At 38.5% G+C, this 27,853-nt stretch overlaps 4 protein-coding genes across 7 annotated transcripts; 3 read left to right on the top strand and 1 right to left on the bottom strand.

Moving 5' to 3' along the window:
- Nucleotides 1-283: 283 nt before the first annotated feature.
- Nucleotides 284-2,204, top strand: LOC113685558 (QRFP-like peptide receptor). The gene has a single exon (XM_027203081.2). The coding sequence runs from the start codon at nucleotides 467-469 to the stop codon at nucleotides 1,532-1,534; it is 1,068 nt and encodes a 355-aa protein (XP_027058882.2). The 5' UTR covers nucleotides 284-466; the 3' UTR covers nucleotides 1,535-2,204.
- Nucleotides 2,205-4,527: 2,323 nt separating this feature from the next.
- Nucleotides 4,528-8,211, bottom strand: LOC113685559 (uncharacterized). The gene is made up of 3 exons (XM_027203083.2): nucleotides 8,069-8,211; nucleotides 7,387-7,459; nucleotides 4,528-5,549 (listed from the first exon to the last, which is right to left on the bottom strand). The coding sequence occupies exons 1-3, from the start codon at nucleotides 8,167-8,169 to the stop codon at nucleotides 5,376-5,378; spliced, it is 348 nt and encodes a 115-aa protein (XP_027058884.2). The 5' UTR covers nucleotides 8,170-8,211; the 3' UTR covers nucleotides 4,528-5,375.
- Nucleotides 8,212-8,232: 21 nt separating this feature from the next.
- On the top strand, nucleotides 8,233-23,007 carry LOC113685560 (uncharacterized). Of its 4 annotated transcripts, none has more exons than XM_089196040.1 (15): nucleotides 8,233-8,587; nucleotides 9,576-9,654; nucleotides 10,264-10,316; nucleotides 10,943-11,020; nucleotides 11,893-11,977; nucleotides 13,123-13,211; nucleotides 13,866-14,002; nucleotides 14,585-14,972; nucleotides 15,079-15,406; nucleotides 16,242-17,451; nucleotides 17,538-17,759; nucleotides 18,710-19,069; nucleotides 20,622-21,130; nucleotides 21,684-21,732; nucleotides 22,196-23,007. In XM_089196040.1, exons 1-15 carry the CDS (start codon nucleotides 8,453-8,455, stop codon nucleotides 22,551-22,553), a joined length of 4,080 nt encoding a protein of 1,359 aa, XP_089052166.1. In that variant the 5' UTR covers nucleotides 8,233-8,452; the 3' UTR covers nucleotides 22,554-23,007. The 4 variants fall into 4 exon arrangements, with proteins under 4 accessions (XP_089052166.1, XP_089052165.1, XP_089052168.1 ...); XM_089196039.1 differs by having other exon boundaries at nucleotides 21,681-21,732; XM_089196041.1 differs by having other exon boundaries at nucleotides 8,238-8,587; nucleotides 10,270-10,316; nucleotides 21,681-21,732.
- A 1,946-nt stretch (nucleotides 23,008-24,953) lies between these two features.
- LOC113685547 (adenosine receptor A2b) lies at nucleotides 24,954-27,650 on the top strand. Its single transcript, XM_027203071.2, has one exon. The coding sequence runs from the start codon at nucleotides 25,801-25,803 to the stop codon at nucleotides 26,761-26,763; it is 963 nt and encodes a 320-aa protein (XP_027058872.2). The 5' UTR covers nucleotides 24,954-25,800; the 3' UTR covers nucleotides 26,764-27,650.
- The last annotated feature ends 203 nt before the right edge of the window (nucleotides 27,651-27,853 follow it).

Raw genomic sequence — 27,853 nt, 5'->3', positions numbered from 1 at the left:
CTATCTTGATTCGAGTAATCGATAACTTCTCTCGAAAATTAAGTTTGTTTTTCCTGTTTTTCTCATTTTGCTCTGTCAGTTAATGTCTGCCATTCAATGCACTAGTGTTGTACAAAAAAATTTTTTTCTTTTCAGCACGGATTGGCAAATATGGAAATTTGAAGGTTTTCTTTCACTGGTACATAAATTGCAAGCAAAAGATGTTTTGGGTTTTGATCAACGGCGGATAGCGATGTAAATTATAACTTTAACGAATTCAAATATTCGATCATCCCCCGCAAAGGCTTCATGCTATATCAATAATGCCTTTTGTCAGAGGAAAAACAGTGGAGTTTTATTTAATTTTTTTTCCCGCAGTTATTAATGTCATAAAAAATTCAAATTTCAACTCCAACCATTCGTTAAGCACACTCTTCAATTATCATCTTAATGACATCCGACGAATTAAGGTTAGTTTCCGTTCCGTATGTCGCGGAATAACCTCGTTTTTCGGGTCACGTCACATCCACACAACAGGCCAGTCGTTGTGAAACAAGACCAATATTGCAAACTACAGTTGAGCATGGAGGATTCGCGACAGGACTTTCAGCGTATTTCGCGGTATGATATTGTGTTGGCGGTCCTATATGGCGTTGTTATAATAGCGGGTATTTTCGGCAATTCGCTTGTCATTGCCGTGGTTTGGAAAACGCGCACAATGCACACGGCTACGAACTATCTGCTTGTGAACTTGGCGTCTAGCGATATTCTCGTTTTGTTATGGTGTCCTCGCACTTACGATTTCGTTGTCACTGGATCGCTTCCCAAAGGCATAACAGGCGACTACTTGTGCAGATTTTTTATTGCTGATCCAATGGATATTTTATGTCTTGGAGTTACATTATTTACACTGACAGTACTAGCTGTAGAGCGGTATCAAGCGCTCGTAACACCCCTGAGCACCAAATATAAGCTTAACAAGAAGAGTGTGATGTACGCTATTGCTACAACTTGGATTGCTTCTTTACTTATAAGTATTCCACACTTTATTTTCACTCACGTCGATGGCAATCGTGGAAAATGTGTTTCACCCTTGGGACCAGAAGTGGACGCTGGTAGCGACAAAACTTATGTTGTAATTGCAATCAGTTTGTACATCTTCATACCGTTCCTAGTCATCACATATTGTTACTGTCAGATATTGCGAGGAATGTTTATCACTCAAACCATTTGCGCAGGACCAGCAAACGTGAATTCGGAGAAACGTAAACTTGCCATTCTCATTATTGCTGTAACAGTTGTGTTTTATATCTTATTTTTGCCTTTTGCGATATTTATGCTGCACGTCGCTTTCACAAACCGCTTAGCTAAAGAGTATACAGAGACTGAAAGTAACGTAGAAGTGCTGAAAGTTTTAAGCTTTCTTATTGTTGCCAACAGTTCTCTAAATCCTGTACTATATGCTTTTCAAAGCGAGAATTACCGGAAAGGCTTTAGAGGTTTGTTCTGCCCTAAGAACTCTGTCGGCCAAATGCAAAATTACCCTCTCGGGTGAGAGATAATCAAGCGCGATAATCAACTGCGGGATGAAGATGAAGTTGTCTTCAAGTGCGCTTTGCGATGGAATCTGTCAGGTTCAATTCCTCTGGATTTCATCATCAGTGAGAAAAGTTATATTAGCGAGGGGCAGTTTGAAAAGGAGTCGGGAACATGTCGCAAGTGTCAATGTACTCTTCTCCCCTATCCGTCATTAAATCGAATTAAACGAATGTCACCAACCTCGTGAAAATGAGGTGAAGATGGAGGCTTCAAAGAGGTCGTACAGGATCAGACAGTGAAAAACGAGGCGGAATTTTTATCCATATCGACCCGACCTACCGGAGAAAACGTGGCGTTAATTAATTCATTTATGTTTTTGCAGCTATTTCTAGAAAGAAAGATCCGCTTAGCGATCAGAAAACAGAGTGTAAATAACATTAGTCAGGTTATCCTTTGCTGCAATATTACATTCAACTTGTTTACACAAGAAACGCAAACTTTTCAGCTTTCTTTTCCTTCCACAAAAGACCACGAGGCGCGTTCATTCTCGTAAACGTCGGTTTTCTCTAAGATATATAAATACCGTGGAGCACACGATGAAACTTTTATTTAACATATATAAACCTAAAGGTTTAGCCCACACAAACATCAATAATATAACACAATAAAACACAACAATAGTCTAACTATGGTCTAATCCGGTCTCTCGGGTTCATCCACCTTGTTTACACAAAGTTTGTTTCTCAGTAAAAATCGTTCATTTCTCTGTTTCAGCTGTATTTCAGTACTCCTAATAATAATTTCCGAGGGGCAGATGTTCTCTAGAGCACAAAAACCTCTCTGACGTTATCTAGACAGAGTTGCGTGCATTCACTTGGAAGTACTCAGCATATGTAAAAAAAGTGCCGCATTATCTCAACGAAGACAACTCATATGGCGCTAAAAATTATATTTGGAGAGTATTTTAAAAGTGAAATAGTCGCCCTCAAGTGAGCTCGAGTCAAGTAAATTTTATTTCATCCGGTCTTTCACACGGCCCGTTGACAAATTAACTGATTCTTTGATTAATATTCAAATATGATTACTTCAGTTGAACTTTATTTTTCATTCCCTGCCTTTGTGTTTTGAAAACATTGGTGACATTTAATGGCTTCCCGTGAGCACAATGAAAGAAACGTGAAATGACATAAAAACGTTAAAAAGAGAGGAAGATTCTCGCTCTCCCGATCGGAAATGAGTAACATAGGTGATCGTAAATGCAAAAATGTCTTGTTTATTGAGAGCAAAATAGTAACTGTGAATACCTCTCTTCTAAAAGATTGCAGCTTTTTGTTTTGGAACCGACTGTGCTTCTGATATCCCTAGTGATGCTCTCGGAATTAATTTTTCTTTTAAAAAAAAATTGTTGCCATAGGAGTTTGCTCCAAAATGCATTGACCTCTAGCCGAGAAAAGACAGGCTTAATATGACAGGACGTACAATGTTATGGAAACGGCTAATCTTACGCAAAATTCAGAAATCGTTTAACTTGTAGAGAAATTGGGGTCACGGAGTCAGACGCGCCGCGGTTTGACCAAACTTAATGAAAAATCTACAGGGAAACCATCGTGTCACTACTTTCTCGCAGTTAAAGGCCAATTTCGCTATTTTAACCCAGACTGACAAATCATATAGTTAAACGGGGTAAGTTTCTAAGGAAACTGGGGTACTGTGTCGGTGGGGGGTATAAGAAGATTATTTGCTTTCATCAACCGTCGATAATTAATGTAAACTGACCACTGTAAAGGGTGTCTAAATCTGGCGTTTCAAGCGGTTGGCGCTTCGTCAGAGCGACAAAGCTCTGGACGTTAGCTCATTCGCTTTGACGAAGGGCTAACGCTCGAAACAGATTATCTCACGTGTTGTTTTCGAAAAAAAAAAAAAAAAAAAAAAAAAAAAAAAGAAAAAGAAACCTCCAACAAACTAACTTTGCGGCAAAACTTTGTCTTCGAGGGAAGGTACGTTTTTTCTTGGGGAGGGAAAGCTGGGGAATTTTGGTATTTTTTCCAAAAGAAAGTGTTGGCCCTCCCTCATGTTTTGATTAAAAAACTCCTGACCCCCCCACTTTTAGGTGACTGACAAAAGCGTGACCCTCCCCTCACTACCACATGGTATGCTCCATGCCATAGAAACCTCAGAACATTTTTCGACATTTTGCTTGTATTTTGCTTTGGAGCTACTACAAAAGGCTAACCAACGAGTTGAAAGAATTTTCCCTCGCCGAGGAAATGCTCTCAAAAGAAAGTCGAGAAAGCAGAAGCAGAATCGCCGTAAAGCCGATGAACGCAAATGCCAACGCTACGCAAAAAATGAAAAGTCAATTAAAACAAGAATTTTAAACGTTGATGAAGAAACTCTGAATGACGAAGACAATGTAATAGATCATGGAGATTTGGAGATGAGGGTTGTGAAGGCCCATATTGGCAGTAAGATTTTGACTTCAATTGTGCAGGAAAAACAGACAAACATTGCGCTAGCCTCTGACTCAAATCCAGAGTCTGACAGTGACAGTGACAGCGACAGGGTAGAGGGCATTGTTGGATCTTCTAGTAACTCTTCAGAGCTTAATGACTCAGGAGATCAGGCAGCGGATAGACAACAGCTGGAACAAGAAACCATACCCGAGTCAAGTACGTCACGATACGGACGGAAAAGGACACGAGTTCTCCGAGAAAATTATGAGCCATGGAATAATATACATGTAGACACCCAGTAACCTTGTAAAACTAGTACCTGCACCGAATTAAAAGTAACAAGTTGAAAAAAAAAAAAAACTTAGTCTGTTAAAGAAAAATGGAAAATAATATCACAAAAATCCCCATTAACAATTCTGGAAAAGGTGTGACCCTCCCCTTGAATAGCTGAAAAAGAGGGTATGGCCCTCCCCCTTTGGTGCTCACTTTCATTGATGACCCTCCCCTCTGAGGCCCCAGCCCTCCCCCCTCAAGAAAAAACGTACCTTCCCTTATACAAGCTCATATTCGAAATTGTAATCATCTCTCACACTCATACATTAGAAGCATTGTATAAATTGGATCGCCAATTGACAGATTTTCGAAATTCGTTCTCTCGCTCCTGAGAGAGATTTTACAATCGCACGCAGAGGACATTGAAGAATGTACAACCCTTTTCTTGGTGCGAACCACGATCGTCGAGAATGCAAAGTATATTTTCGGAAAGTTCCATGATTTGTCTCGAAAACTCGCACTGTTCTTTCAACTAATCAAATGCAAAACCTCGACCAATCAGTCGATCGTTTTTCCCCGCGCATGAGCGTATCTATCTGCGTTTACCACGAGTACTTATTGGCAGGAATCCTTGTGCGCATATTCGTCAACTGCACGCCGATACTCAGTCGATCTACTTTTCTGCACATCTTGGATCAATATGGTCTCTTTGTGTTTCTCTATATTACTGAAGCCCCGTTGTTAAAGCTGATGGCAGTTCTGTAAATTTTACTCAAGTTCCTTTCAAACCTCAGTGACGATGGCCTACCTTGATATGAACTTTTAATCAAGCTGATGATCACAGGGCTTTTGGCTTAAGTTCAAAGTGTTCTTTCTTAGATTAACATGAGAGAAATTGAAAAATTCAGTTCCAAATTCTAATTCACTTTCTCTTTTTCCACAGCCCAGAGTGGTTCCTAGTCACGGAAATTTCACCAACTTTTACTTTCAATTTCTCGATATTCCAAAAGTAAGACGAGGGTAACAACTTGGACGAAATAGTTACTTGAAGCTATTCAGGTAACTTATTTGAAGTAACATCTGATGTGATCCTCTGAATAACTTAAACCAGGGCTTCACCGAGATGATATATCATTTAACATCTCTTGATTGGTCCTCTGTTTTAACTTGCTTCGTCCCTGATGCTTGTGATGAGTTTTGTACACCACAGCTAACTTTATCACTGGCTTCGCTGGGAGTCATTCTATCAATGTCTTGCTCAGTGTAACCTAGTGATGCAAGTGATTTCCTCATCTTTCTGGTGATCTGATGATAAAAGAGAAGAAAAAGAAAAGAAAAAAGAAGCCTCTTTTGTCTACTTTTATTATCTGACAGAACTTGATAGCACTGAGAGAGGGTTTGCCTTGAACAGAATGTTTCAAAATCAAATTAACTCTTTAATACCACTAGCCATCACCTTTATTGTGAAATGTGAAAGATAAAGTTTATTGCCTCTGACTAAACTATCTGTGAATTATAGTTATAAAAATGAAACAGCCCCTCATCCATTTAAGACCCTGTACAAAAAAAGGAAGACAGGATTGTCGTCAACAGTGCCGCATTTTTGTTCCTCTTCTTATAGTTTGTTGTGTAAATCAAGAATCTCTTTTCAACCCAACCTTGGTTAGATCCCAGTCTTTAATTATACATAGCAACAACCAAGTTTTGGTAAAAGTTTCAAAACCATACCCCCAAGTTTCTTGACTCCTCAAAATCACATCAGTCATGCCACTGGAAAGAAGTGCCCATTGCAATTTACAAAATGTATTTTCATTTTTCATAGAATAACAAATTGTCCATATTGGGAATTATGAAACATTTCACCTTATGGGTGTTACTTAAGCTATCTTACACTAACATCAGTATGTATATTCTCCACACTGTTCATAATACATTTCCTACAGTGCTGCTGAGGAGAATTTGTTTAACAATCAAGAGATTCTATAATTGGGGATCATTTTGACGTAGCTGTGTGTTTGTCATGTTATTTTACAGTTGCATTGTTTACATGAGCTATGTGTTCAGGTGATACCTTGTGTAAAGGGGTTCATGTGTCCTACTCTTGGGAACAACACATGTCTTGAAGTTTGGAATAAAAAGTTGGTCTTTTGTGAACATAGGACTGGAGTTTACTTTGACTCAGGGCTGATATTGTAAGGAGAAATTTAATGCTAATTACTCTTTGGGGTTTAAGGGTTAACCCTTTAACTCCCAGATCAAATTTGTAATTCTCCTTACTGTCAATCGTACAATTCTTATAATGATAGTTCAGAGAATTTAATATTGGATCAACTAATTATCCGCAAATTGATATTTTTCTTTATTCTCATCGCTTATCTGGTTGATATTGTATTGTAAGGAGAAATTATTTCTTGGTCACTCATGGGAGTTAAAGGGTTAACACTCTACGTAGTTCACTTTTCTGGCTCTTGAAAGCCATTCATACCCCAATGAAATGAGTCACTAGACATCAAAAGGTGGGCATTTTTCCTAAAGCTTTAGCACCCATTTGTTTACATCTTAGTGCTGATAGAATCACTGTCTTTTCACCCCTTAACTACCAACTCCACTGAGAAGTCCTGTCCCAAAGCAAATGCATTTATTATTTTTCAAAATTTTAAGTTGTTTGAGTTTGAGAGGCCAGTGTATACTACATCTCCAATGCCACAGATTTCAGAGTTACTCTCCAACTTTGAAGGGGGTACTTGGGTCAATTTTTGCAGGGTATGTGCCCTAATCTTTCAGAACCCATATCCTATTATATTGTATACACTTACTCAATTTTGGGCAAATTTAATTCATGTGTTCCCAACTTAATAACTGTCTGTTTTTTTTTAAATCCCTCCTTACCAGAATTTTTTTACCCTAAAATCCCGAAAATGTGCAACTCCATTCCAGTCTATTGAAAATGCAACCCCATAATAGTCAATCCTGTTGTGAAAATCTGACTCCATCCAGGGGCATATCCCCATTAGCCTATTACTAGGAGGCACCCCCTCCCCCCTCCAAGGACAAACCTCCCTAGAGCATTAGTCCAAATACCAAACTGTTATCGTTCATGCTGAACATTGCACTGAATTTATCATTATAGCATGATAATTACCATAAAAGGTACTGGCGCTTGTTGCTGTGGTCGCCCATGGAGAAAGGCTTCTAAAGCCTTCTGTGAGTTGTATCTATGGAGAACAGAACATCAGCTTATCTTATTATGGATAATCAAATTAATCCTATGCTTTCATTAAAGAGTACATTTAAGTGTTTGCAATGAACCAATATCTCAGCTGAAAGGATTATCAATATATTAATGTTAAAGAAATTAAATCAAGATAGACTCTGTTCATTGTGAGTCATTGGATTCTTAACAACCTCTAAGCAACCTATCTACCGATATACCTTGTTCACACTGTGCTTTCAAGCCGATTTGTTTTCATGTGACATCACAACAGCCACACCAAATCATGGTAGCGCATAGCAATAACAATTTGTGCAAAAAAGCCAGTGGAATGGTAGTCCGACTGTTTCAAATTCATAAACGGGGTAAGGTTGTAAAGAAGCTGCGTCAGTAGGGGTATAAAAAAGTAATTTGATTTTATCAGATGAGTTGATAATGTAAATTAGTCACCGTAAAGAGTTTCTGTAATTTAGTAGTTCTAATTTAAAGCTTACATCTGTAATTAGACTAAGGAATCATGCTTATGTCTCAAACTGGATCATACAATTATTAACTCTTTTAATTATCACAATGTTACTGTTACTGATCGAATCCAATGTACTTATAAGCTTACCTCCAAAGATTTGTGTAATAAATTAAAAGAATTCCTGCGTTTCTTGATCGAGTTACAAGGTCGCTGTATCTTCGTTTGCACCACAACTTCAACTTCGACATGTTCCACTATAACTCCCCTCAGGAGCCCACTGAGGAATCAATGACCTAGAGCCCAGTCTTCTCGCGGTAGTCACATGGTGCTTCGCGCGCCATTTTGGTTTCATCCAGGCAAATCGTTATCTCTTTTCCGATTTGAAGGGCGGAATATGATTCGTGTGTATCGTTGTTCCTGGTTAAGTGATACGGTATCGTCTCGGTAAAGTAAATCCTGGGCTTTTATAAACAATTTTCACTGATTTGAGTGATTGTGTAAGGAGCGAATGGCTGGGAAATTGATGAAATTATGAATAAAAATCGTCGTGAAGCCAGCAGCTCATCGTATGCAAGAGGCATGGGAAATTTCGTCAGTCGGGCTCGGTCGAAGAGCAGAGTCGTGATCGAGGATATCGATGACGATGAAATTGAGGAAATAAATACGGTTAGTGGTGAAGGATGAAATAGTTAATTTAATGTTGTTGTCAGTGGGGTTGAATTAGGCTCGACAATTCTGCTTTGATTTTAACCATCCTCTGAAGCTGAAAGTGGACATTGGCTACAATTATTCTGGTCGTAAATGATACTGATTTTCATTCAAAATCTGATAATTATGATTTTCCTATTAATCATAACCATTACAATTTCCTCAAATGTGATTAGTGCATCAGCTGCTTAATTTTTCACTAATCATTCTGTACAGTTGTAATCAGACAGTGGAATTAGACAATTGGCTGTAATGGGACAGTTGAAGCAGCCAATCATATGAGGTCCACTCAGCTAAATCCGCCAATCATAGAATTGATCGCAACAACCATAGCAACAACCACTTATCCAAAGAAAAACAAGGCAATTTCCAAATTGGAGAAATATTTAACTAAAGACATTGTCTCCACCAGAGATATTTTTTCTAGGTGTATTTGTATTTTTGGAAATTGAAATGGTTATGATTAATTGGTAACAGGATTTCTTGTCGTCCAGTTCTTTCAGTAATCATACTTGTACTTGTCACTTCCCAGATGCATGTTCTTTTGTCTCACTAGCTCCTTGAATATAAAATTACCATATTTATAGAGTATCTTTTAGGATTGTAAGCAATGATATCTAAAAACTTGCCCTTGTTCTGTTTAGTGGGAACTTAACATCAGTTTGTTAGGAAATCACAGGTGCAAATTTTTTATGGTGTCAATTATTTAATTCAAGTTTTCAGCTTAAAATTCCAATCATCAAGGGTAGCTTAGTACACTCTACTGAAATTATAGCATGAAATTCATTCATGTGTCTGGTCAAAATTGTGTTTTTCTCACAGTAAACAGATAAAGACTCATTTCTCATGTTCCAGGTGTAACAGTGAGGAATTTTTTTTTTACTGTTAGTTTGATGGAATAAGTTATCGGTTTTTGTTTTTTACTTATTGTTGTTCTGTAATGCAGCAAGAGGTGGCAGAAACTGTGAGGAATAACAGGTCATCAAGACTGAGGACAAGGAGGCAAAAACGAGAGGCTGAATTAAGTAAGAGGTTACCATTGTGATACTTTATGAGCATGTAAGATTACTTAACCTCTCAACACTTAAGTTGCACTAGAAATGAATCAAAATCAAAAACACTCACAGAGGCAAGAAACAGGTTAAATTTTCTAATAGCAAACTCTTTGATATAATCTAGGGAGGAATATAAGCTTGAACTGGTGCCACTGTAATTTTGGTTCAGTCTCAGTATCTGAGCTACTGGGCAGCTACTCTTACGCCTTCCCTAACCCAGGATATATTTGTTGTTAGTATATACCACACTGGTGAATAGTGTCATTTGGGCATACTCATTGGCTGGTTTGGAAATGAATAGCAAGTACTATTTACCTTCGAGCAGCCAATGAGACAAAATCATGCGTTGAGAGTTAAATTTTTTACCTTTTTTTGGTATATTGAAAGAAATAAACTAAATTTCTAGTGTCTGTATGGTATATAGAATTATTCACATCAGTGCTGATGAAAGTGGTGGATATTTAACTTGCTGCTCTAGGGCGTGGTGAATATCCACATGTGTTCACCTCCATTTCATTGAATAATTTTTAAATATTTGAAGTCAATTGATAGACTGTCCAGTAAATTTAATCTTTTCAGCAACAGGTAGTGGTGGTGAAGAGAATGGTGACTGGGATGAAGAGGAGTTACGGGTAAGCAGAGAGCTTTTTTGTGGTAGATGCTATGTACTAACAGTTAATATTAACATGAACATGGGCAAGATGCTCTACTCTAATGGAACCAGCAAACTTTCAGGAAAACCAGAAGCAGTGGAAGACTTTTCCATGACTGTGCTTTCACTGTAAAGTAGGATTAATTAAGTCTTTCCAACATTTGGGCTAGTTTCTCTTTAAATTTATCCTATCCCTGTTCTGTGGGAGGATGGGTATAGGAGGAATTCTTCTTGTGCATTTACTGTTAAAATATTCCACAAGTTTTATCTGCAATGTGTTGGTACCCGTTTGTACTCAAAAGTTGGCTGACAATAATAATAATAATAATAATAATAATAATAATAATAATAATAATAATAATAACGATAATTGCAGAGTGAAGTACCTTGCCCAAAACCAAGGCAGATTCACCCTTGTTTGGACCCTAAACATTAGATCTTTCAAGAACACAGAATGCTTATCTTAGGGTGTGGCATCTCCTTAGCATCCTACAGTGGTCATGTTATCAGTAAAACTCCACTACAGTGAAATTCTGCTTCTGTTTGCCAACCCAACCAGATGTTACACTATAATACAGATGTGGTTTCATTTTTTTTTCAAACCAGCAAGTTCTTATCATGAGTAGAATTGAGGCAGATAAGCAAGAGGAAAGGAGGAAAATGTGTGGAAGCTTAGAAGATGTGGTAAGATTTTTCAGTTTCTTTTATTGTGTTTTTTTCATAGAGTCAGAACACTTAACCCTTTGATTCTTAAGATCTCATTAGTAATTCTCATTACTGTCTGCCATATCACTCCTATAATGTTAGTTCTGAGAATTTAGTGGTGTCCCCCAATTGATATTTTTCTTTAGTCTCATTGCTTGTTTGTTTAATCTTTTATTGTATTGTGAGGAGAAATTTTATCCCAAGTCACTCAGGGGCGTCAAAGGGTTATCAAATCTAGATTTAGTAAACCCAGAAAACAATTAAAGCAACTGAGATTGCTAAATTACTAGAAGCTAGAGAGAACCCATTTGTAAACATACGCAAAATTTGTAAAGCTTGGAAAAATATGACTGACCAAGTCACTCTAGGTTTTTGGCTTGGTTCATATGTTATATATTTCACTGCTGTCAGTATTCTAGACCAAAATGGGAAGAAAAAAACAAAAATAAAATGCATTACCAGATTGTGGTATGGTTAAACAGTAGTGCTGCTGTATGAAAGATAAGTTATCTCTTCATGAAAAACAATATGGTGATGAACTATTCTGGGATAAAACAACACACATACTTGAACATGATGGTTAAATTAGTGTATGATTTGAGTTACATGTATATACAATGTACTGGAGGGATGGTATTGAAGGATCTTTGCTGATCTGAATCCTGTAGAAGGCCTGAATTTATCATGGCTTATTTGACTCAATTTAAATTGTTTAACAAAGTAATACTGTACATGTAGATCAATAATCTTTTCAATTAGTGTATACCTCTGTGATTTTGACACTGTAAGTCCTGTTTCCTTCTTGATGTGTGTCCTTTAAAATAAACATTTCCGTGGCTGTTGTTTTCAAGATTAGCGATGTTCAAGGGGAAATTAAGCCCCTGAGATCAGATGGACTGAAAACTAATGTGAAAGAATGTTCAAAAAGAAGCCCAGGTATGTTGGTTTTCTCGCATGTTACTGAAACCTTATACAAGTAGTGAAATATTAGAAAAATCTGAAAAATATTGGAAATATGATATTGGGAGAATCTGCTGGAAAAAAAAACTGATGTGCACATCAGCGCAGAGGGAAGATTAATAGTTCTATGCTTATCACACTAAACCATGCAGGGTGGAATCAAGTTGAAGCTATGACCACTTCATTATGTTGTTTCCTTTGGCTGAACACTAAGCTCACCCACTACCTGTCTGCTTTCCACCAAAGAGTATGAAAATGTTAGAAAAAACTGATTGGAAAACCTGACAAATTGCTGGGATGTTACTTTTGATGAACTACAGTTGTACATGTACAGCTGTAACAACACCCCAGTAGTCACAAATGATTTAACCCTTTAACCCCCAGGATCTTAATGTTAATTCTCCCCACTAGCTGCTGCACATGTCCTTGCAAATCAGGTACAAGAATTTGGTGTCAGATCAAGAAAGTGACTTTTATCTGAGAAATTTGAATATTCTCATTACGTATTTGCTAGATATGTTTATGGATATTTTAGGGAGAAGTTTCGTGTTAATCACTTCTGGGAGTTAAAGGGTTAACTCTGAAGACTCAACCACCATCTTGGTGAACATACCTGCCTCTCTGTATTCCCTTCACTATTTAACAATTAGAACACATGTATAAGCTCTAGCTTGTGGTCACTTTATATGTGTAACTGATGAGGGCAAAGCTAACTATCATGCCATATTCAAAACTTTACATCAAGATGAGTCATGTTTTAACTAATTTTGTATTTATTTTTCACAACCACACCATGTTAGGCTACTCAGTCTGCTCACTATATGTCACGGAATAGGTGACTTGTAGCTTAACTAATCAGATTGGTTAATAGAATGCTGGTAGATTTATGCTAGTAGCTCCTTCATTTGTTGGATCCTAAATTAAAAAATAAGAATAATTTTAATTGAAATTAATTATGATGCAATTGTCACAGGAATTCAATCTGATTGTATTCCAATCAGTGCTTAGAGCCTGAAACAAATTTGGTCAGTTTTGTGTGAGTAACTATAAAAATAAAACACAAGGATTATTATTGTGTAATGAATATGTGATAAAATTACTTATTGTTAAAAAAATTGCAGGTAGTGAAGAAGATCAAAGAGAGCGTGCTGAATCTCCAGACTTGTTCTCTACTCCTCTTGAAGAAAAAGAAAACCCAGCCAGAAAGAAGGTGCATTTAACATTGTTTTTAAAAATTCAATTCTGTGTAGCCTGGGTGCTTGTTTAAAATTATGGTCAAAAGGAGGGGTGCTTATTAGAAGGAGGGGGGGGGGGGCTTATTGTACTTTTGTACAAATTCTGCTGTTGTTAAAGCTTAAAAAGGTGTAGAATTGGCAATAGAAACAGGTTTTCATTGTATCCTTACTTTTTTAGAAAGTAAATAATGAGGGGGAATGCTTGTGTGAGAGGGGCCCTCATTTGTCATCATGGCCAAGAAAGTGTGCGGTTCTTTTGGGGAGGAGGCTCATTAGACCATAAGCTCTATTTGAAGAAATACAGTACTTTGATTCTGATTGTATTTAATCCACATTGTGGCAAATTTTGCATTTATATGGGAGATGCGTCAGCTGAATGGTTATTTTTTTACTGTGGGTTGAAAGGTTGGAAAATTTACTTGAAAATCAAGATATTATTTTAGTTGGTGATAATTTTCTTTATTTTCATGACCTGGATATTAATTTAGTGATGATGCAGTAAAGAGATATCAAATGTTAGTCTCTCCAAGTGATTTAAAGGTTTTAGACTTTACTGTCATGTTTTGGTGTGTAAATTTTTTACTATATTTGAATACAGTTTACAGTATATTTGTGTAATGTTGGTTTAGGTGCTTAGGAATGCTGACAGTGACACAGACCATCCAAACAGCCCCCCTTTACCTGTCACTGTGAGGTCAAATGGTGCTGACCTAAGTGATGACAGTGGAAAAGAGTCAAGTTCCTATCAGGCTGCCTCTTCTTCCAGGTATGTTGTAACATTGTCACAGACTTGTTAACCTTCCTCTAGTTGATTTGTTTCCTTTGCAAGTGTGATGTTACATGGCAAACCTTCTGTGATACTCATAAATGTAATTATGATCCATCACATATTCTTGCCTCAACCACAACTGGAGAATATCAAAGTGATATTCTCCAACTTTTCAACCTTGCAACAGATTCATGGAAACTCTTTGTTTGGAATTTTATACATGAGAAAACACAAGCTTATTTTCAAAAAGGCTGTCATTAAGAAAACTAAAAAGTCAACATCATAAACTGGAAATATTTGTGATGATTTTTGTAATTGTTGTCTTCCACTCATTGCAAAAGAGATATAAATGTTGGAGGATGATGAACACAGTACTTCCCATAAGGTTGAAAAAAATGCTCATATCTTGTTCTGGAAGTTTATCTCTCCAGTTTTTCTTAAGCTATACAAAAATATGCGCTTCAGGAAACAGGCATTGTTTGCATCTAAATTCCCCAATATATTTTTGGGCGAAGTGGTAGTTACTGTTTTTATAATTTCTTCTGGAGTGTTAAGTTATAAACACGTTTCGTTTTACAGGCAGCACAAAACGAAGGTAAGGGGAAAGTTGAAATTGAGAAGAACTAAGAGAGACGAATCAGGCTTTCCAAACCTAACAGGAACAAAATCAGACGATGATTTGACTTTGGAAGAGGTTAGGGGTAATGATCAAAAATTTCAGAGGGAAAATTCCAAGAGTGGAGATAATAACAACACTGGAGAGAAGCGTAAACTTGAGCAAGATGATGATGACATAACAGATGACGAGGGAGCAATTGTAGTATTGGAAAAGAAAGATCTTCCAAAACGGCAAAAACTGTCTTCAGTTGTGCACGATAGTGATTCAGATGAATTGCAAGATGTGAACAAGAAAGGTTGTAAAAGGTCACCTGATGGAATTGATGATCCTTCTCCAAAAAGAATGGCTGTAAGTACAGTGAATAAACTTTCATTTCTACGCCCAAACGTGGTTTAAAGAGACAGTGATAGTGTAAACTTACATTTGTACTTATTGCACTTATTTTCATTCACAGTCTACAACTTTAACTGTTCGTCTATCTCGCCGATACAAGAATGTGCAGTGCAGACCCACCTCTCTAAAAGAAGCCATGAAGGCCAATTTGTACTTCGCTCCTCCTGGAGTGAGCATTCCAGCGTATACTCGAATCATCATCAGAATGTTTGAGAAGTATAGAAGGCAATTGCATAAGGCGCAGTCCAGGGTCAAAAAGCTCATTCCCTGGGGTTCCCCTGTCGTAGCTGGGAGCAGACAAAGGGACACGCTGGATGCACTGTCGGCAAAGACCACTGCCTCTGTTGGAACAAAAGGCTCTCCTTTTACCAGAGGATCGTTACGTAGAGGTGAGTTATGTTTAGTAAGGTGAAAGTACAGAATGATTGAACAATAATCTACATTTCCCACCAATTTACTATCATAAGAGCTCACGCAGCCTTTTGAATAATCTTATTTGCAGCTGTTGGTGGCTCCCGTCATGCACGACGCCCTCTTCCTCGTGCTGAGAGCAAACGATTGGTCAAAAAGACACTAGCTGTTTAGAAAACAGGATAATTCTCTTTAATCACGTGTGATTCCTCGTTGTCCGTAGTGGATGATAACGACGGAAATCTGATAGAAAGTGCCATCTATTGATTTTTCTTTTTCATGGTAGTGTTAGGCATACCGGTTCGATAAACGATAATTTTTCATCCAATCATACTATGCGCTTTCTAATTATCTTGCCAGCTGCCAGCCTAACAGAGCATTTTACGCCCTAACATCAGTATGAAAGTTCTCGATACTGCTCTCTTTTTACATTTCCTGTAGTGCTCACAATGAGAATTTGTCCAACACCCAAATGGCGATCATTAAATGTTTATCACTCAGGTTACTAGGGTTAAACAAAACGCAACAAAATGGTAACGACTTGTTAATTTGAGGCTATGATATTTGAATAATGTGACTAGCAGTTGGTTATTAGTGATATTACTCTCACAAGATTCTAACGGCCGGTTATTTACACGAGGTCTATCCCAAAACACGGTTTTAAGTAATCAGTGGGCCGCAGGCTTTCTCTATAAGAGGGTTGATTAAATTAAGTGAATGCCCTTCCACTGCTAGCTTTCGGCCCTCTTGATACTTTTGTTAAACAGCGGCTTAACTTTGTTTGAATGATAAGGCCTTCATTTTTCTCTTCAGAAACAAGCCCCGGAATTAAGAACTATTCAGACAAGGATGCTTCTGAGCGGAGAAGATTTTTGAAAAGCTCAAGTACTACGGTTCAGCAACCCACTGCTTCCTCAACCAGCAGTAAATCAACGAGTACAGTTACCGCACCTCCGTTTAAAATAGACAGTGATAGTGACGGTGATGGTGACTTAATGCAGTCCTATTTGGATCAACATTGTACGCCAACTAAGAGCTCCTTGGCTAAGAAAACGCTGAAGAGCTCTGCAAGAAGTGGAAAAATTTCTGACGTTGTAGAGACTCGGGAAATAAGAGGAGCTAGCTTGAAAGGAAAATCATTATTGACAAAACCAACGTCAAGCGCAAGCGGAGTTCATTCTAATAGTTCGCGTAATAATGATCCAAAAGAGGCGCGTAAGAAAGCTACCAATGTAGACGTTCGCGATTCAGAAATGTTATTCGATGGCAGTGTTAACTTAGATTTAGACTCAGTTGAAATCCAGTCAGTTGCTATGGGTAGCTCACCTCCGAAAGGTGAAAAAGAAAAAGAAATTGTAGCGAATTCAGCAAAGACTAAAGGCGAGGCTAAAGGTGAAAGTCCAGCGAGCAAAATAGACGTTTTACCAGATGGTAGGGAAGTTGAAAATGATGTCTGCTTGATGGAAACTGAACTAGAAAACGAGGGTGATGTTCTTCGGCCTCCAAGGCATAGGAGTATTTCGCGGCCTTTCATGGAGGATGACTCTACTGATGATGAAAACGAGTGTGTGAGACCGGCTACATCAGAGGAGGAAGGCACGAAGACAGCTACAACTAGAAACAGAAAGCAGAAAGAGAATGTAGAGGAACATATTGTGTCTCCACAGAGCGAATCCGAAGCCATGCTTAGCAGGAGTATTCTGGAAAAGATGGGGAAGGAGGTGGAGGATGATGAACTGAAACCATCACAAGCTTTATGCAACCCTGATGTAACGTCCAGTAAACTGGACAAAGAACCTGAGGCTGTCGGTGAATTTGAAAATACTGGGAGTTCATTGACGGCTGCAAGTTCTTTTGTTAAGCAGACAGAAGATAGATTTGTAGAGGAAGATCATCTTGAAGTGACTGAGAGTCAGCGTACGAGGGAGAAGCGTTCGGAGGCAGCTGAAAGAGCAGCAGTTGCTGCAGAGAACAGACTAAAGACGAAGACACGAAGAGGATTGCTTGAGGCGTGTTCGTCAAGGTATACATCAGAGAAACGATATTGGTCATGCATGACTTAAATATAGCACCAGGTCATTATTAATGATACGCTCCTTTGCATTTCAGCTCTCAAGACCACTTCGAAGTGAAGCAGCCAAGCGAAATAACAGAGGATGCACTATTGGAATCAACGGTAGAATGCCCGTTGTGTTTTGAGCGTTTTACTTCCAAAGAAATAGAAGCTCATGCATCAGACTGCCAGGGTCCACCCCCACAGGCGCAGTTTGGCTTACAAACGAACAGGGAGGAGCCTGGTTTTAGGAGCAAGCCTGGACCGAGTTTCAGAAGGTGAATGTCTTGGTTAGGGTTTACTTCAGTTGCTGCATGGAGCTATGTGTTTGAAGTAACCAGGCCTTGTGGTTATCAGACAATCTCAGGGAAAGTTGGGAACGATAACGTGGCAGGCTGGTTATGTTCCATTCTAACATAGTTGTCAAAAAGTTCGAAGGACAGTTCATATGAGGACGGTAACTGGGCAAGAGTTTGAAAGTTAAGCCAAATTGCTTCCGTTATGGGAATTGTCAGCTCTTTTACCGAGATTAAAAAGGCTTTATTTTTGTAGTTTCATTTTAAAAGCTTATGGACGCTTTTAAGTAACAAGGTGAGATCTTGAGATGTTAGCCAGCCCGCTCTTGGGATCTTAGACCGCTCAATAGACCGGGTTCATCCAAGGAGGGTGTTTAAAGGTGTAGTATAGTACTGTAACTGGCTATTTTCAGATTTAAGTTATTTTAGCACGTTAACGTAACCGTGGTTGCAGTTCACTCTCAAAGGTTCTGCAGCTAATATCGAAAGGAGTTACTTAAGCTAGTGCTGTTAATGAGGACCAATTCAAATTATTATGGTGTAGTTTCTTTGGATAAGATTGTTCTATCTTACTAGATTAGACCAGTTTCACGGTACTGTCATGAGCCGGGCAGGAATGCCGAGATTTCGAGCAAGCTGCTACCGGGGTGGTCTGATTTTCCAAGATATTGAAACACCGAAAAGACTAACTTTCAATTGAGTGTTCGAAATGATCTTAGAGTTTAGCAGTTCTATCATGCCTTGTGATTGGGCCATCCTCTCAACCAATCACATCCACGTGTAAACCTAACTGCGACTTGCTCACTCGACTTGCGCTCTGTGAATAAACTTAAGACAAATTAATGACTGTGCCAGCCCATCTTCTTTCTAATTATAGTCAGATAGTTAGCCCGAGTCACACATAGCATAACATAGCCTACTCCTTTTTGCAGTGTTCCTTCCGAAGGTGCGAACACAGTTTACCGTACTTTAAGTGGCGAAAGAGGAGAGTTGAAAAACCTTAGAGTCGTGCTTCAGAGGTCTCCTTTGGCGAGACAGAAACTACTCCAGAAAGACACTTCAACGTCGGATTCTGCCTCTGCTAAGCGAAATCTTGACTTTGAAACCAGTTGTGCAACCTCTGGAATATTTGATCAACACGGTAGTTCTAGAAGCTTTGATCGAGGTTCGCGAAAACCCAGTAGGGACACCAAAGGAGCCTCAAGGGCTGAGTCAGAGAGTGAAGAGACAGTTTACGAGAAAAACGAGAGAGAAACCAGTCCTAGTGTCCTTAACTGGCTTGAAACATCAAGGTTTTGATTTTATTTGTTTCATAACCATTATTTTTATCTTGAAATTAATAGTTGTTTTAACTATATTGTCTTTAAATCTACCAACAACCTTTTCCGTCTTCAGTTAAGTGAGCGCGTGGTGTAGTTTTTAAAATGTTCTCGGGAAGATGTGTGTAAAGGCCTCCGTGCACGTGCGCGGCATGTGCTTACACCAGGAACACTGAAACACTGGAAAATAACGGAACGCCGGGATATGCCGGAATACCGTGGAATTTCCAAAAGAAAAGAAAATAAACTTAAAATTTGATAAGAAAGAGTTAAGATATATCTAAGAAAGATAAAACTCAATTTGTGTGTCGCTCGCGCTCTTAGTGCGTCAAGTCCGCCATCTTGGTTTTCCGCTGACTAGTAACCTAGTGTCGGTGTGTTTAATTCCCAACATAGGAAAAAATATGTATTTTAATTACACTATTATTTAATATTTAATTTCCTTCATCGAAATTCCGCAATGTCCCAGCTTGTTCTGGTGTTCCATGTTTTAACACATGCGCGTCCGGCGACAATCGGTGAAAGTTCTGGTTGGTTGATCACGCTCTACATAAGGTCTTCCATTCCAAAAGTTTAGTTTAAATATACAAACGTAACTGTGGAAAAGATAACATACAGTGAAGTGACCAAAGTTAAAAGAACATCCTGATCATCACGAAAGTTTCTTGTTGGCCATTTCACATTTACTGTAAATAACGTGATCGTTTTTCTTTTTTGATGCGTGTAAGCTCGTGAAAAAGTTGACGCTGATTGCGGAAATAAAGAATTGTTTCAGTTTATTTGTACTTTTCTCGATGGATAGAACTCTGGTCCACGTTTATAGTTATGCAGTTGTGATGGTGCGAGGGGCCAGGAAGGGAAACGATTATGCCGGGGTCAGGGTTTTGTTGCATTCCTTTCCTATTGTTTTGTTTGTTTGATTGATTTTGTTGAAAGAAGTAATAGAAGACATATTTGGTAGCCAGTGAGAGGAGTTGATTCCCAGACTGTTTAAGTGAACAAAAAGATCCCATGTTGCCGTGGGTCTGTTCAGTATTATATCACAGATGACGTCAAAATGTGGGAACAACAAAAAAGTGTTATGTATGCGCAGCTGAGAATGTCACTAATGTCCCCACCACATTTTGAAGTTTTCTGTGATATTTTACACTGTACAGACCCACGGCAACATGCAATTTTTTCGCATTTGTTTACACGCTAAACAAGGAAAATGATGTTCATAGTAAGGTCATCTATGCATCTGCCCTCCAGTAGATCATTAGTACGAACCAATCAAAATCCCTGTAGGATTCAGCTTATTATATTCATGTACTTATAAATAAACGAGCCTTCTGTTGCAGAGTTTTCCTTTAAGAACACTGATTGAAAATTAGGGATTTCTGTTCTTTCCTTTGGCACTCATTAGTGCATTTTGATATGCGCGCCAAAATTTTCTTTTCTTACTTTTTCATTTTGTTTTGTATTTGGTGGAATTTTCTTCCCTGAGGACTTCGGAAGATGTCATTTTCCCTTTTTGTCCATTCAGCGCGGAAAAGAAGAAAGCAGCACAGACATTCCTCGGTGAGTACATTCCCTTGAACATGAGCAAGGAAAGACAAGAAAATGAAAGTGGCAGTACCGAAAAGCCCGAGTATCGACAAACCTCCTGTGGAACAGAAGAAGTGGAGTCGGACAGCGATTCATCAGTTAGTAGTGGTATATGTGATGACAGCCTCATGATGCAGTACGGAGCTCAGCGCATTTCTGCGCGTTGTAAAGAATCCAGGAAAATTCGAGAAGAAGGAACCGACGAAAATGATATCGCACTTGCCATACTTGGTGGTCGAAGCAAGAAACGCCCCCTATCTTTATCAAAAAGCTCTAAGGCCAAGAAGTCTCGGAGGCCAAGAGATTCTGAGAGCGAGGAGAGTGACGAGTATCACGTGGTCTGTGAGCTCTGTAACGAGAAGATTCCGAAAGAAATGTACTCGCAGCACGTGGATGAAGAACTGGAGGCTAAGAAAAGGACATCAATAGCGCAGCGTAAAGTAGAAGGTGAGTTCTTTGCTGGACTGTCTGGTTACCTGTGGATGCTTTTGTTGAGCTTCCAGGAGCAATAAGGTTTTCGCTGGACGGTTTATTGGAATCACATCAGGTCTACTTTTAACAGTTATGTGAGAAAAACTCTTTCCTTGTAGTTATTGCTTTATGCTGTAGTCGAAAGATCCGGAGTTCGAGCTCTAGTCAAGGTAGTTGGGTTTCCTACGATCTTGAGCAGGAAACTTTCACTATGCTTCATCTCACTCAGTAGTTTGGATTGGTGCCAGTTGATTGTCGGGGGAAATGCAACGGACAGGAGTTCCCATTCAGGGGAAGTAGTGGTAATTCTGAAGTCTGATTTGTTAGGTAAAATTTTCAGACTTTTCGTCCAACTGAAAAGTTTCGTAAAGTGAGGTCTTCCTTTCAAGGCGGGTGGGAGGGGGGAAACACTTTCTTTTAATGAATCGATGGGAAATTTGCTCTTCCACTTGACCATATGGTTCTGCTATTGTTGTTCTGAAGCGACACGGCCTAAAAAGTACTATCTCTATCGAACCTTTTCTAGTAGTTACCCTGAAAGACAGGAGTCAGGGAAGCAGCAAAGACAAAGATAGAAGGTGCATTTCTGTTTTTATCAAAGTTTTGTGGTAATTTCCTCATTTACTACGGTAAGAGTAAATTTTGCAAGCGTTGTGGGTGGGAAGGATGCCAAGAAGGCTTGGAAACTCCTCAATGTTCACAGATCAACTCGTAACGCATAATAGCACATTCTACCTCCATTCTTAGAAATACGTGTCTAGTGTTCATATGAGCAATTGAATCTGTTTTCAACGTTTGTAACTTGACTCTGTCAAAAGACCAGTGGCCGAGTAGTTTACGGGTCTGAGTAAAGGGTGAAATCCTCCACTCTACCTTACAGCTCTACTCCTCCCTTGTAAATAACCAACCAGTTCGCCTTCCAAGCGTAGATTTTTTTAACTAAACAATCCAACGGGGGGAAAGGGAATTGTAACACAAATATGGCTAATATTGTGAATCATAGCAGTATTTTGCAATGCCTTACACATTTTCTGATTGAAGGGTTGTTGCAAAAAACAGACAGATTGAGAAACCCTCGCAAACTGTTGCAACAGAAGACACTGATGAACTCGAAGTGGACTGGGACGATGTCAGTAATTCACCAATCAAATGTTTCCAGTTTACGGAAAATTCGAACAGTGTCGTGGACTTCGAGAATCAATTTGAACACCTGAAAGAGAGCAAGAACAACAAAAGGCAATCAAATTACGGGCAGAAGGAGCCCAGTTACGGGAGGTCTGGTTTCCGTGGGGGAAATAAAAGTTCCGGTAACAGAGGGAATAACAGAGGATCGTATAACAGGGGTTATGGACGCGGGAAGAAGTATAAAAAGTACAGAGGATCGCGCGGAAGGAAGTAGATTTCATCGAGCTCGACACGAACACTTTTCCGTCGGAAATTGCACTTTTCAAGGATATAATTAATCTCAATCTACTTTAGTGAGCAAAACGTGTCAAAATTTCCTGCAGGAGTTACATAAACCGCTAACAATTTCTATGGCAAGTGTCTCTGTGAAGTCCTCTCCACTAGCAGATTTCCCTGTTGACAAATCTTCTTTTTCAAGGCCTTACTTGTTGGATTTTAGGCTAAAGAACTTGTCATGTTTGTGTTTTCTTTATTTTTGTTTTTTCAATTGGTTGTTGTTTTTTTTGTTTTGTTTTTCCTGATTTTAATCTAGTCTGTGGTGGAGTACTAACTTAAGGAAAAGGTATCATAGAAAGTTTAATTTCTAGTGTAAATAAGACTTGAGACATGGAGTTAACTTGGATTGTCAAAAATTGTGCCCTAAATAGTGATAAAAAAAAGTGATGGAAGTGAGTCTTGTATTTATAAATAGTGTACCTGTCTTAAAAGCTGGTATGAAACAACCAGTGGGAGGGGTACTTGGATCAATTTTTGCTGGGTATGTGTCGCTGGCCTCCCAGAACCCCTACCCTATTAAAGTCTATTCTGTGGCCAATTATAGACCCCATCTTAGTCACTTTTGGGCAAATGGTTTTTTAATGTTCCCAACATGGTCACTTTCTGTTTATCAATCTCCCTCGTTAATCCAATGGTGGAAATGCGATCTCATCCAGCGGAACATTTACATAAGCCTATTACTGGGAAGTGCCTCCTACCTTCTTCCAAATTAAAACGATCGTATCAAGCACGGTTACTTATATAATCCTGTCCAAAGTATTGATCGAATACGGCCCGCGTGAAAGACGACAACGACATGAGCGAAGCCAATGAAGTACTTTTAATCACCAACATGACAATCAGATGCGCTTAAATTTTCGTTGCTGTAAACTTGAAGCACAAGAAATGGAATGAGTTTGGCTTAAGTGTGGCTATTTAGGTTCTCGCTTTCCTTCCTTATTTTTTGCTCAGTTCTACAGTATAACACCGTGACACATTTTGCACGGCACGTTGAAGTTTTTATGTCCTCGGCTCCAGACCTCGGTTCTCGCCCAAGGTCGAAGAGCTCTTATGGAATTTTGCGCATGCGTATGACACCTTGTGTCAATAAATTTAACTTAAGCGTGATTCACAGAGAAGATCATGTTCCTGCTTCATTTATTTACGTAGTTTCCGCAATGTGGTCTCATATTAGCCGGATCCCGTTCTCGGTATTTCCGCTAACAAAGAGCACTTTTGTCCATGTGAAATGTAAACACCATTATAAAGTAGGTTATGCGCCGATCAATTAGAAGCTCGAACATTCCCTCCTAGGCAACCCACGAGCATTTGACTGTCGTCTGTGCCCGGTGTGAGTGGGAAATTTGAACCGGAGCTGTTAAGTCTTTTGCGGTAGAAAATTCACTTTTGCGAGAAAATGGCTTAGAATTCTAAGGGATATGAGCGGCTACAGTTTGGGCCCAGACAATATCGTTGATTAATTTTGCAGAGTTGCACAGCTGAGCTTTAAATAAATACAGCGATTGCTTAATATCATGGAGTCGAAATTTAATTTGTCATCACATAACAGCTTGGAGGAAAACATGTGGTTTTGAACGTTCAGTTGAGCACGTTTCTCCTTTTGTCCATATTCAAGATTGTGAGATCCGCAATTTAGAATCACTAGATTTTCTTAACACGCTCATTGGAATAGCTATGACGTGTATAATTACCATATATCTCGTTATTTTTCTTTTCTGATTCTTAAAGGAAGAGAACTAGAAAGATTTATTCAGCTTCAAAGATCTATTCAGCGACAAAATTTGCGTGTTTTCTTACATTGTTTTTAAGAAAAAGTCTTGAAAGGAAAATTATAAGGAGCAGGTGATTAAATAACGTAATAGATGAAGTTTCGTAGCGGATAACCAAAAACTGTTTTAATTTCCGAATTCAGAACCAAACAAATGGAAATAAATTTCTCTTGGCCAAGGGATCTAAATTTTATTTCTGCTTTTTATCTGTTTTGTTGTAATTTACGGATAAAAAAAAAAACTTTGGTGCCTTGTCAGTCTTACGGCAAACATTCTCAAGTGATAAATTTATTCTTAAAATCTCCCTTTTCCATTTCAGAATTGGCAATGACTTTTATCCTTTTTCTTTAGAGTTCTGCAGATTCGCGATATTTTTCTTCTAACACAGAGACGTATTTCGTCACGTATAAGCTGTCGATTAAAAATTGTTATACAAACAAACAAATTGAAATGGCTTCTAGAAGCAAGTTTGTATAATTGAATGATGTGAATAAAATAAAAGCAAGACCTTTAATATGCTAAAATTACTGTTTATAGTGGAAGGTAAAGAGAATCCGTGGAAATATCGTTTTTTTTTTGTTTTTTTTTTTGCCGCACATTTCATTACTTACATTTTTGTCACCTTGGCAAAGCTAGAGCTGTGTCATTGATTGATGGCAACTGCTTTTTAAAAACCGCCGTTTTCATTTTCATTTTTCGAGTCGCTTCTGTTACGACGAGGAAACACAATGTCGGAATATTTACTTTCGCTTCCTCAGAGTTATCTGACGTTAGAGATCGGAAGTATTTTATGGTCCAGGTGAAATAAAATGTGAAAGAAGAAAAAGAGATCAGAATCTTTTGGAGTCAATTGTTACATTCTCAGGAAAATAAATATTCACGTTGCTCAAGTTTGACAGCTGTTGATTGAAAGACACGCAGATTGTACTAAATTAGGAAATATACCTCATTGGACTTCAAAACCAATGTTAGCTTATCGCGGAGATCGAAATTTATTATTCTAAGTAACAAGAAAACAGAAATGCTAAGTCATCGCTGATTGCACGAAATAAGAAGCTTCGAGACAAAATTATTCGTCCAAGAATCGTGGCTTATTCGAGAATAATTATGAAATCAGGAAAATAAATAAAGGGATGAAATCAGGCATATTGGATCTTATTTTAAAGAAATTATTGACGTTGCATATCACAAGTTGGTAATATTGATATTTCCTTGTGGAGGTGCTGATATGGAAAAAAAGGAAGCCCTCAAACTGCCCTTTCGTGCAATTTAATTGGCCAAAAGATTGGAAAGTGCAAATTAATATGTCACGAACTAATTCCTTTAACTAAAAGCTTAATGTGTTCCATTGAGATAAAATGGTTTTTTTCACAGCAGTAAAAACCTGATTTAACAAGAACACAGTAAGTGACGAACATGTCCGGCAATATTTCCGAGGATGATTTTTGCAATCGTTTCAGTAGTTTTAGCTACATGGCAGCACTTGGGAATGATCCGTTCAGAACAGCTTTCATTGTCAACGCTGTTCTAAACGTTCCTTTCTGCATCACGGCAACAGTGACCAATGCCTTGGTCATTATCTCAATTTGGCACTCGTACTCGCTATGGACTCCGGCAAATATGTTGCTGATAAGCCTCGCCATGTCTGATTTAGGAGTCGGTCTAATTTTGCAGCCACTCTACATCGCGTATCTAATATCGTTTGCCGAGCGGGGAGTTAAAGAATCTACTTGCACAATGTCTGTTGCTGTAGCAGTAACAGCGTCCATTTTCTCTTGCGTGTCTTTTGGAACAGTGACTGCAATCAGTTTAGAACGTTATCTGTCTCTCCGCCTCCATTTACGATGCGAAGATGTCATCACATTGAAACGTGTCCGCCGATTTCTCGTCATTTTATGGCTTCTTGGCGCGATTTCTCCTCTGATCTGGGTTATGTTTGCTCCTTCATATAGATCCTACTTTTTCGTCTCAGGAATAATGTTTTGCCTGGTCATCTCAACAGCGGCTTACATCAACATTTACCGCATCGCTTGTGTACATCTGAAGAGGATTGAAACTTTAAGACACGAAGTTGACAATAAGTCTAAAAATCTTATGCTGCAACACCGGAGGAAGGGGGCTCTAAACATGTTCCTGGTGTACTGTGTACTACTGTGTTGCTATCTCCCTTACTCCTTGTGCCTTGCATTGGGCAAAATAATGGGATACACGGAATGGAATTGGATCGCTATCAACTTCACACTGACAATTATTAACATAAACTCTTCCATAAATCCTTTGATTTACTGCTATCGTATGCGAGAAATTCGCCGAGCTATATTGCTTACTGTTTATTCAGTGACTTTAGGTAGAACGAATATGAGACAGATTACATCTTGATCGTTGAAAAGTGAAAAGTCATCGACAATTAATTCAAGAGGAGAATCTGCGACCGAAGCTAGTGTGAAAAAAATAAGTTCCAATGATTTGTTACTAAACATCTCCATCCACGAAATTGTGCGCAAATACTCTAATGTATGGAAAGAAAGTTCTCGATCGTAATGGAAAAGTTTTCCTGTGGGGTGTAATTTGTTTAAAGTGATGAGTTAGTTCGAAAGTAACAAAACAAGATGTAAACAAAACTTTGAATTACTGATTTTCATATAAACATCGTTATTTCTTGTTTCTTGCACGGAACTCAATTTTACTTGAGCCATATCTAAATAGTGCGTCAGTGAAAAGATATCTGTACCACAGGTGGCCCAAGCTCACGTCACGAGAAAAAGCCAACGAATAATTCGTTGACAGGAATAACAATGATGGCAAGCTTAAAACGGTAAAAATCGCCAGAAACTACAACGGACACACAGGATGTGAGTAAGTTCTATTAATTTTACGTGTAAAATGTTCATATTTCGATATATTTATCGTTGTAAATCGACCATATTTCGTTCCCAGTACTATTCCTTATAACGTGTTCAAATTTTCAACGGTTCCTCTCGTAACTTAGCACCGAGTTACACAACGCACGACGCTTTCATTAATTAATCGTTGGCTTTTTCTCGAGACGTAAGCTTGAGCGGCCTGTGTCTGTACTGTTAGTAGTAAACTAATGTTGTAAACTGAGAATACGCAAACAAAGCGTGGTTAAAATTCAGTCCACTGATCTCGCGATCTTTTCGTGTGTAGACGCCCTATCAAAATATTGCATCGGATTTAAAGATTGTAAAACACATATTGGGTTTTGTTTGTAGCTGTTACAGGAAATAAATGTCAAAAGGAATGTACAACGCTTCAATGCAAATTGAAATGGAAAATATGTTCTTTAAAATCCTTCTGTTTCAATTTCTGCGGAAGCGAAAAATTAGATACAAGAGGAACTTTACAAAACCTGTTGTTGTATGGAATCTTTGAGAATAACTACCGGGTCAAAGGACGTAATTTGCATCTTAAGTCCATTCGAAAATTCTCATCTCTAAACGTATTTGCG

Source organism: Pocillopora damicornis, chromosome 2 (genome assembly GCF_964200805.1).
Source record: "Pocillopora damicornis chromosome 2, jaPocDami1.2, whole genome shotgun sequence".
Taxonomy (NCBI): domain Eukaryota; kingdom Metazoa; phylum Cnidaria; class Anthozoa; order Scleractinia; family Pocilloporidae; genus Pocillopora; species Pocillopora damicornis.
Note: the sequence above shows the minus strand (reverse complement) of the source record. Positions and strands in the feature narration are given on the sequence as shown.

Excerpts from the sequence above, each read along its gene's own strand:
- LOC113685560 (XM_089196039.1), top strand. The coding sequence starts at position 8,453 with ATGAATAAAAATCGTCGTGAAGCCAGCAGCTCATCGTATGCAAGAGGC. Across the intron at positions 9,655-10,263 it reads AAAACGAGAGGCTGAATTAA|CAACAGGTAGTGGTGGTGAA; the intron begins GTAAGAGGTTAC and ends TAATCTTTTCAG. Across the intron at positions 13,212-13,865 it reads AAAACCCAGCCAGAAAGAAG|GTGCTTAGGAATGCTGACAG; the intron begins GTGCATTTAACA and ends ATGTTGGTTTAG.
- LOC113685558 (XM_027203081.2), top strand. The coding sequence starts at position 467 with ATGTCGCGGAATAACCTCGTTTTTCGGGTCACGTCACATCCACACAAC.
- LOC113685547 (XM_027203071.2), top strand. The coding sequence starts at position 25,801 with ATGTCCGGCAATATTTCCGAGGATGATTTTTGCAATCGTTTCAGTAGT.
- LOC113685559 (XM_027203083.2), bottom strand. The coding sequence starts at position 8,169 with ATGTCGAAGTTGAAGTTGTGGTGCAAACGAAGATACAGCGACCTTGTA. Across the intron at positions 7,460-8,068 it reads TATTACACAAATCTTTGGAG|ATACAACTCACAGAAGGCTT; the intron begins GTAAGCTTATAA and ends TGTTCTCCATAG. Across the intron at positions 5,550-7,386 it reads AAGCGCCAGTACCTTTTATG|ATCACCAGAAAGATGAGGAA; the intron begins GTAATTATCATG and ends TTTTATCATCAG.